At 42.4% G+C, this 8,272-nt stretch overlaps 1 protein-coding gene across 1 annotated transcript; it reads left to right on the forward strand.

Moving 5' to 3' along the window:
* The first annotated feature begins 947 nt into the window (after positions 1–947).
* On the forward strand, positions 948–7,892 carry LOC311115704 (NLR family CARD domain-containing protein 3-like). The gene is made up of 5 exons (XM_084190854.1): positions 948–1,229; positions 1,577–3,321; positions 5,111–5,280; positions 6,118–6,164; positions 6,914–7,892. Exons 1-5 carry the CDS (start codon positions 950–952, stop codon positions 7,438–7,440), a joined length of 2,769 nt encoding a protein of 922 aa, XP_084046980.1. The 5' UTR covers positions 948–949; the 3' UTR covers positions 7,441–7,892.
* Positions 7,893–8,272: the final 380 nt, after the last annotated feature.

Consider the following 8,272-nt stretch of genomic DNA (forward strand, 5'->3'; position numbering starts at 1 on the left):
GATATATATTATTACTGTGTAAAACCTAGCAGTACTACTTATTTCTCTGAGTGAGGCAGATATATAGCATTTTGCAAAAAAACATGAATTTGTCTCTCTAAAATGAAACCATCAAGTGATAGATTTTAAACAAATACATGTCTGTCATTGAACAATCCCATGCCATGATTAGCTACTGAAAAAACACACCAATCAATTTCATAATTTCTTTAAACAATAAAAGCTAATTTATGAACATTTCTGAAAATGGATATATAGCGTTTTGGAATGAAACTCTTCTTATGTTTCCCCATCTGAGTTCAGAGTAGATGAGAGATGTAATGTTTGTCTCTGTTGTGTTGAAGCCCAATCAAGCAGGAGAGACCAGCCTCCCCTGTACCCAGCTGTGTGTCCATGAAGAGTGACTGGTCTATGAGTCAACCTCTAAACTTTAGAGAGGGAGACTTTTCTAGTGAACAAAGGTAAGAAGAACTCATGGGTCATGGTCAGTGAGTTAAACAACACTGTCTCTAGTCATTTCTCCTCTCCCATTTTCCCATTTATTTTTGTTGTTTTCATAATCCATAGGCCAATAATTTTTTCCATTTTCATAGTCCTGAAACAATATTACACAAACACAACATTCCCTCCCTGTGTGTGTGTGTATGTGTGTGTGTGTGTGTGTGTTTGTGTGTGTGTGTGTGTGTGTGTGTGTGTGTGTGTGTGTGTGTGTGTGTGTGTGTGTGTGTGTGTGTATGTGTGTGTGTGTGTGCACTCCCTGGATGAGGAGATGTAATCTCATGTTTTGTCCACAGAAACCAACAGGAGAGATCAGAGTCAGAGATTCTCAGTGGTCAGTCTTCCCAGAGTCATCAAACAGACCTGGACTCCATATTCATTGTATGTGGTCTTGTTATGTACATTTGTTTTTGTTTACCTCAAGTAAAGTTGATCTGTCAATCATTCATTAATGAGAAAGCATTTCTTCTCTTGCTTAACTTATTTACTTGATTTATTTCAGTTGCTTGAAGATAATATTATGACATTTGTGAAGAACGAGCTGAAGATGTTCAAGAGGATTCTTAGTCCAGAACTCCCAGAAGGCTTTGAGAGTCAGAAGCAGGATAAGGAAGTGGTGGATGCTGAAGATGAGAAGCAGGAGAGCAGTGCCAGAGAGGGGGCTCTGAAGATCACACTGCACATCCTGAGGAAAATGAACCAGAAGGAGCTTGCTGACACACTGGATAAAAGTAAGAGCTGTCTGCCTCATGTTGAATGCTGTTTTAGAACATTTTTTAAAAGCTGTAGCTAAAGTACAGCTAAAGTAGCTGTGTAACTCAATGATATTGTAGCAGCCTTAACACAACACCTAGTGACCTCATCAAGTAGCAGCGGGGATGTGTTGTGGTGATTAATTTAGACAGAGAGAGAGAGAGAGACAGAGGAGAGAGAGAGACAACATTAATAACACTTCTATTAATAATAAGTATAATAAACAAAATAATACTTTTATTTAAAATGTTATAACAGTCCTAGAATACTGTAGGCATTAAAACAGATGTAATATTAATATCCTCTGTGTTATTTCTTCATTCAGATGAGCTTGCTGTGATTTGCCAACGTGAACTCAAATCTAATCTAAAGAAGAAGTTTCAATGTGTATTTGAGGGGATCGCTAAACAAGGAAACCCAACACTTCTCAATAAGATCTACACAGAGCTCTACATCACAGAGGGTGGAACAGGAGAGGTCAATAATGAACATGAGCTGAGACAGATTGAGACAACAACCAGGAAACAATCAAGACCAGAGACTGCAATCAAATGTAACGACATCTTCAAACCCTTAACTGGACAAGACAAACTTATCAGAACTGTGCTGACAAAGGGAGTCGCTGGCATTGGAAAAACAGTCTCTGTGCAGAAGTTCATTCTGGACTGGGCTGAAGGAAAAGCAAATCAGGATGTCCATTTTGTATTTTCATTCCCTTTTCGGGAGCTGAATTTGATGAAAAAGGAAAAACACACTTTGATTAAACTTCTCAATCACTTCTCAATGGAAACCAAAGAATCAAGAATCTCCAACTACGACAAGTACAAAGTTCTGTTAATCTTTGATGGTCTGGATGAGTGCCGACTGCCCCTAGACTTCCAGAAAAACAAGATCTGTTGTGACGTCACAGAGTCAACCTCAGTGGATGTTCTGCTGACAAATCTCATCAAGGGAAATCTGCTTCCCTCGGCTCTCTTCTGGATAACTACCCGACCTGCAGCAGCCAATAAGATCCCTTCAGGGTGTGTTGACCAGGTGACAGAGGTACGAGGGTTCAATGACCCACAGAAGGAGGAGTACTTCAGGAAGAGATTCAGTGATGAGGACCTGGCCAGCAGAATCATCTCACACATAAAGACATCAAGGAGCCTCCACATCATGTGCCACATTCCAGTCTTCTGTTGGATTTCTGCAATAGTCCTTGAACACATGCTGAAACATAAGAGAGAAGAGATGCCCAAGACTCTGACTGAGATGTACACACACCTTGTGGTGTTTCATACCAAACAGAAGAATGAAAAGTATCTTGGGAAAGAAGAGACAGGTCCACACTGGAATAAAGAGAGCATTCTGACACTTGGAAAACTGGCTTTTCAACAGCTTGTGAAGGGCAATCTGATTTTCTACGAAAAAGACCTGAAAGAGGCTGGCATTGATGTCAATGAAGCCTCAGTGTACTCAGGATTGTGCACACAGATCTTTAAAGAGGAATGTGTGCTGTACCAGGACAAGGTGTACTGCTTCGTGCATCTGAGCATTCAGGAGTTTCTGGCTGCTGTATATGTGTTCCTCTCATTCATCAACAACAATGAGAATCTAATGGCCAAACCTCAATCAATGTTCAGCTACTTTTTTGCGCTGTCAAGAGACAAGCCTGAAGTTACAGTCTTCACGAGTGCTGTTGATAAAGCCTTACAAAGTGAGACGGGAAACCTGGACCTTTTCCTCCGCTTCCTTCTGGGCCTCTCACTGGAGTCCAATCAGAAGCACTTACGAGGTCTACTGACAAAGACAAGAAGCAGCTCACAGAGCCATGAAGAAACAGTCAAGTACATCAAGGAGAAGATCAGGAAGAATCCCTCTCCAGAGAGGTGCATCAATCTGTTCCACTGTCTGAATGAACTGAATGACCATTCTCTAGTGGAGGAGATCCAAAGCTACCTGAGATCAGGAAGTCTCTCAGAAGAAGAACTTTCACATGCACAGTGGTCAGCTCTGGTCTTTGTGTTGCTGACTTCAGAAAAGGAGCTGGATGTGTTTGACCTGAAGAAATACTCCAGATCAGAGGAAGGTCTTCTGAGGCTGCTGCCAGTGGTCAAAGCCTCCAGAGCTGCTCTGTGAGTACATAAAATGACATTTAAGTACTAATCATCAGGAAGAAATGTTCAGAGAAATATATGTATTATAATATGTATATACTTAATTTTGAAAAACATATTGAATCAATGCATTGATGTTCACTTTAGTATAACAATATGACCATACAATTCTAGGAGACAGAAGATTAATCTATATGTTGTTTAAGAGAATAAACCAAATGCATCTGCCATTGTCCTTCTACACTACTGGTGTTAAATTAACAGTTTGTGAAATCATGATCATCTCTCTGTCAGGCTGTCAGGCTGTCTAGTCACAGAGGAAGGCTGTGCTTCTCTGGTCTCAGCTCTGAAGTCAAACCCCTCACACCTGAGAGAGCTGGATCTGAGTAACAATGACCTGGAGGATTCAGGAGTGAAGCTGCTCTCTGCTGGACTGGGGAATCCCCACTGTAAACTGGAGACTCTGAGGTCAGTATTCCTGTAGTTGGTCAACAAGTGATAACTGTTCACCAGATCCACATGTGTTTACCAGGCACACATAGTCCACACCATATGTGTTTGGACAGTGAAGTTTACAGTTTTAAATTTGGTGCTATGCTCCAGCATTTTGGATTTGAGATAGAATGTTCCATATTAGGCAACAGTACAGAATGGCACCTTTTATTTGAGGTTTTTCATACATATCTGTGTTACTGTTTAGATATGAAAGCACTTTATGTATCTAGTTTTGACAAATTCACTTATATTGTATTAAAGCAGTCATAAGTTTAGTATTTGGTCCCATATTCCTTACCCACAGTGATTACATCAAGCTTGTGATTCTACAAACGTGTTGAATGCATTTGCAGTTTGTCTTGGTTGTGTTTTGGATGATGTTTTTCCCAAAAGAAACTGAATGGTGAATAATGTCCTGTCATTTTGGAGTCACTTCACTTGTATTGTCAGTAAGAATAGAAGATGTTTCTGAACACTCTTACATTCATGTGGATGCTACCATGATTATGAATAATCATGAATGAATCGTGAATGATGATGAATGAGAAAGTTACAGAGGAACAAGGATCATACCCCCTCTGTTATTGGTAATGGTGAGAGGTTAGCATGTTTTGTTGTAGCCTCTGTAACTTTCTCACTCATAATTGTTCATGATTCATTCATTATTTTTATTAATCATGGGATCATCAGGATTCATTCAGTAGTGTTCAGAAACATGTTATCTACTCACTTAGACAGAAAATTACTCCAGTCATCATCCACCATTCAGTTACTATTGGGCAAAACATAACCCAAAACACAACCAAAACAAACTGCAAATGCAACCAACGAGTTTACAACCAAATACTCAACTTTTGAATACTTTAATACACTATAAGTGAATTGGTCAGAATACTTATGACTTCTTCAAAAGGGGGGACTAGGCACATAAAGTGCTTTCATTTCTAAACGGTGAAACAGATATGTATTAAAATACCCTAAAATAAAAGGTGACATTATATACTGTCACCTCATATGAAACATTTGATCTCAAATCCAAAATGCTGGAGTATAGAGCCACATTTAAAATGTTAGCTTCACTGTCAAACTAGATATGTTGTGGACTGTATACTCAATGATTTTTTTCTAATAATGATATAGATATGGCAGGTTTCAGGACACTGGTATAAATGAAAATGAAAAGGGTTTAAAAAATATACTGCCACTATTTTCACCACCAAATAATAGCAGTGTGGTTTTAATATGTTTTGACTCATTGCAGGCTGTCAGGCTGTCTAGTCACAGAGGAAGGCTGTGCATCTCTGGTCTCAGCTCTGAAGTCAAACCCCTCACACCTGAGAGAGCTGGACCTGAGCTACAATCACCCAGGAGACTCAGGAGTCAGACTGCTCTCTGCTGGACTGGAGGATCCACACTGCAGACTGGAGAAACTCAAGTATGTAGAGGGTTTATGTCAATGTTCATATCAGACATGTTGGAGTTATCAGGCTAGTTAAGACAAACATTCTGACCACCACTTGGACTAAGTTATATGCTGACTGTGTGTGTGTGTGTGTGTGTGTGTGTGTGTGTGTGTGTCCAGTTTGTGTGTGTGTGGTGTGTGTGTCCTGTGTGTGTGTGTGTGTCCAGTGTGTGTGTGTGTGTGTGTGTGTGTGTCCAGTGTATGTGTGTGTCCAGTGTGTGTGTGTGTCCAGTGTGTGTGTGTTTCCAGTGTGTGTGTGTGTGTGTGTGGGTCCAGTGTGTGTGTGTTTGTTCAGTGTGTGTCCAGTGTGTGTGTCCAGTGTGTGTCCAGTGTGTGTGTGTCCAGTGTGTTTGTGTGTGTGTGGTCCAGTTTGTGTGTGTGTGTCCAGTGTGTGTTTGTGTGTGTGCACACACTGGACACACACACACTCACACTGGACACAAACACACACTGGACAAACACACACACACACTGGACACACACACTGGACACACTGGACACACACACACACACTGGACACACACACACACACTGGGCACACACAAAGAGGACAAACACACACACAGGACACACACAAACAGGACACACACACATACCACACACACACATTGGACACACACACGCACACTGGACACACACACACACAGACACACACACACTGTACACACACTGGACACATACACAGATAGTACCGCTTGTACAAAGTTATATGCTAACCGTGTGTGTGTGAGTGTGTGTGTTTGTGTGTGTGTGTGTGTGAGTTCACGTGTATCACTCAATTACTGTCTGTTCTTCTGCTTACCGCTACAGTGTGGAACATGGTGGAGAGTACACAATGAAACCTGGACTTAGAAAATGTGAGTGTTGACTGCTGTGAAGAATATGACTAAGAATAAGTCTTAATTCAAGTGAAGTCAAAGTCAAAGACCACCATCATTACTTACTTGGTCATATTAAATATCAGCTGTAGTTCTACAGAAGCACAAATCAGGGACACCAAAGTTTACAAAGAGTTGCTTTGACAATGTGTGTGTCTGTGTGTGTGTGGCGTGTTCGTGTTACTTTAGAAATGTGTGTGTGTGTGTTCAGTGTGTGTGTGTGTTCAGGATGTGTGTGTGTTTGTCCAGTGTGTGTGTGTGTGTGTGTGTGTGTGTGTTCAGGATGTGTGTGTGTGTGTCCAGTGTGTATGTGTGTGTGTGTGTGTGTGTGTGTTTGTGTGTGTGTGTGTGTGTGTGTGTGTGTGTGTGTGTGTGTGTTCAGTGTAAGTGTGTGTGTGTGTGTGTGTGTGTGTGTGTGTGTGTGTGTGTGTGTGTGTGTGTGTGTGTGTGTGTGTGTGTGTGTGTGTGTATGTGTGTGTGTGTGTGTGTGTGTGTGTGTGTGTGTGTGTGTGTGTCTGTGTGTGTGTGTGTGTGTGTGTAATTAATGGGAATAAGTGTGTTTTATATTACCATACAGTATAACATATGATCATTCAACAAATCTCAAGTTACCTTAACTTCTTTTGATACCTAGAAACATCTACAGTAAATGAATTAGTGAAAAGTGAGTTAACATTCTAATGTGAATGATGATGATTTCTAATATTGTGTCTGGTTTCATCCATCAGATGTCTGTGATCTCACACTGGACCTAAACACAGTAAACAGACTCCTCTCTCTGTCTGAGGAGAACAGAAAGGTGACAGGTAGGAGAGAGAAGCAGCCGTATCCTGATCACCCAGAGAGATTTGAGGTCTGGCCTCAGGTGCTGTGTAGAGAGGGTCTGACTGGACGCTGTTACTGGGAGGTAGAGTGGAGTGGGGGAGGGGCTGGTATAGGAGTGACATATAAAGGAATCAGCAGGAGAGGAGGGGGTGATGACTGTAGGATTGGATGGAATGACAAGTCCTGGAGTCTGATCTGCTCTGACTACAGTTACTCTGCCAGGCACAATAAGAAGTCCACTACCATAGACGTCCCCTCCTCCAGCTCCCACAGAGTAGGAGTGTATCTGGACTGGCCAGCCGGCACTCTGTCCTTCTACAGAGTCTCCTCTGACACACTGACCCACCTGAACACATTCCACTCCACATTCACTGAGCCCCTCTATCCAGGGTTTTGGGTTTATGGTGTTGACTCCTCAGTGTCCCTGTAAATAATAACTATGGTCACACACACACACACACACACACACACACACACACACACACACACACACACACCCACACACACACACACACACACACACACACACACATACACACACACACACACACACACACACACACACACACACACACACACACACACACACACACACTGGACACACTCACACTGGACATACACACACACACACTGAACACACACACTGGACACACACACACACTGGACACACACACACACTGTACAAATACACACACACACACTGGACACACACACACTGGACACACACGCACGCACACACACACCGGACACACACACACATACACTGGACACAAACACACACACTGGACACACTCACACTGGACATACACACACACACTGGACACACTCACACTGTACACACACACACACTGGACACACACACATTGGACACACACACACTGGACACACACACTGGGGACACACACACACGGGAAACACTCACACACACACACACACACACACACACACACACTGGACACACTCACACTGGACATACACACACACACACTGAACACACACACTGGACACACACACACACTGGACACACACACACACTGTACAAATACACACACACACACTGGACACACACACACTGGACACACACGCACGCACACACACACCGGACACACACACACATACACTGGACACAAACACACACACTGGACACACTCACACTGGACAAACACACACACACTGGACAAACACACACACTGGACACACACACACTGGACACAGTCACACACACCGGACACACACACACACACACACACACACTGGACAAA

This window comes from Coregonus lavaretus (genome assembly GCF_964263955.1).
Source record: "Coregonus lavaretus genome assembly, contig: HAP1_SCAFFOLD_530, whole genome shotgun sequence".
NCBI lineage: Eukaryota > Metazoa > Chordata > Actinopteri > Salmoniformes > Salmonidae > Coregonus > Coregonus lavaretus.

Coding starts and splice junctions, on each gene's coding strand:
- LOC311115704 (XM_084190854.1), top strand. CDS start 950: ATGAGAAAGCATTTCTTCTCTTGCTTAACTTATTTACTTGATTTATTT. Junction 3,322..5,110: donor AATACTCCAGATCAGAGGAA/GGTCTTCTGAGG, acceptor CATTGCAGGCTG/TCAGGCTGTCTAGTCACAGA. Junction 6,165..6,913: donor GAAACCTGGACTTAGAAAAT/GTGAGTGTTGAC, acceptor TTCATCCATCAG/ATGTCTGTGATCTCACACTG.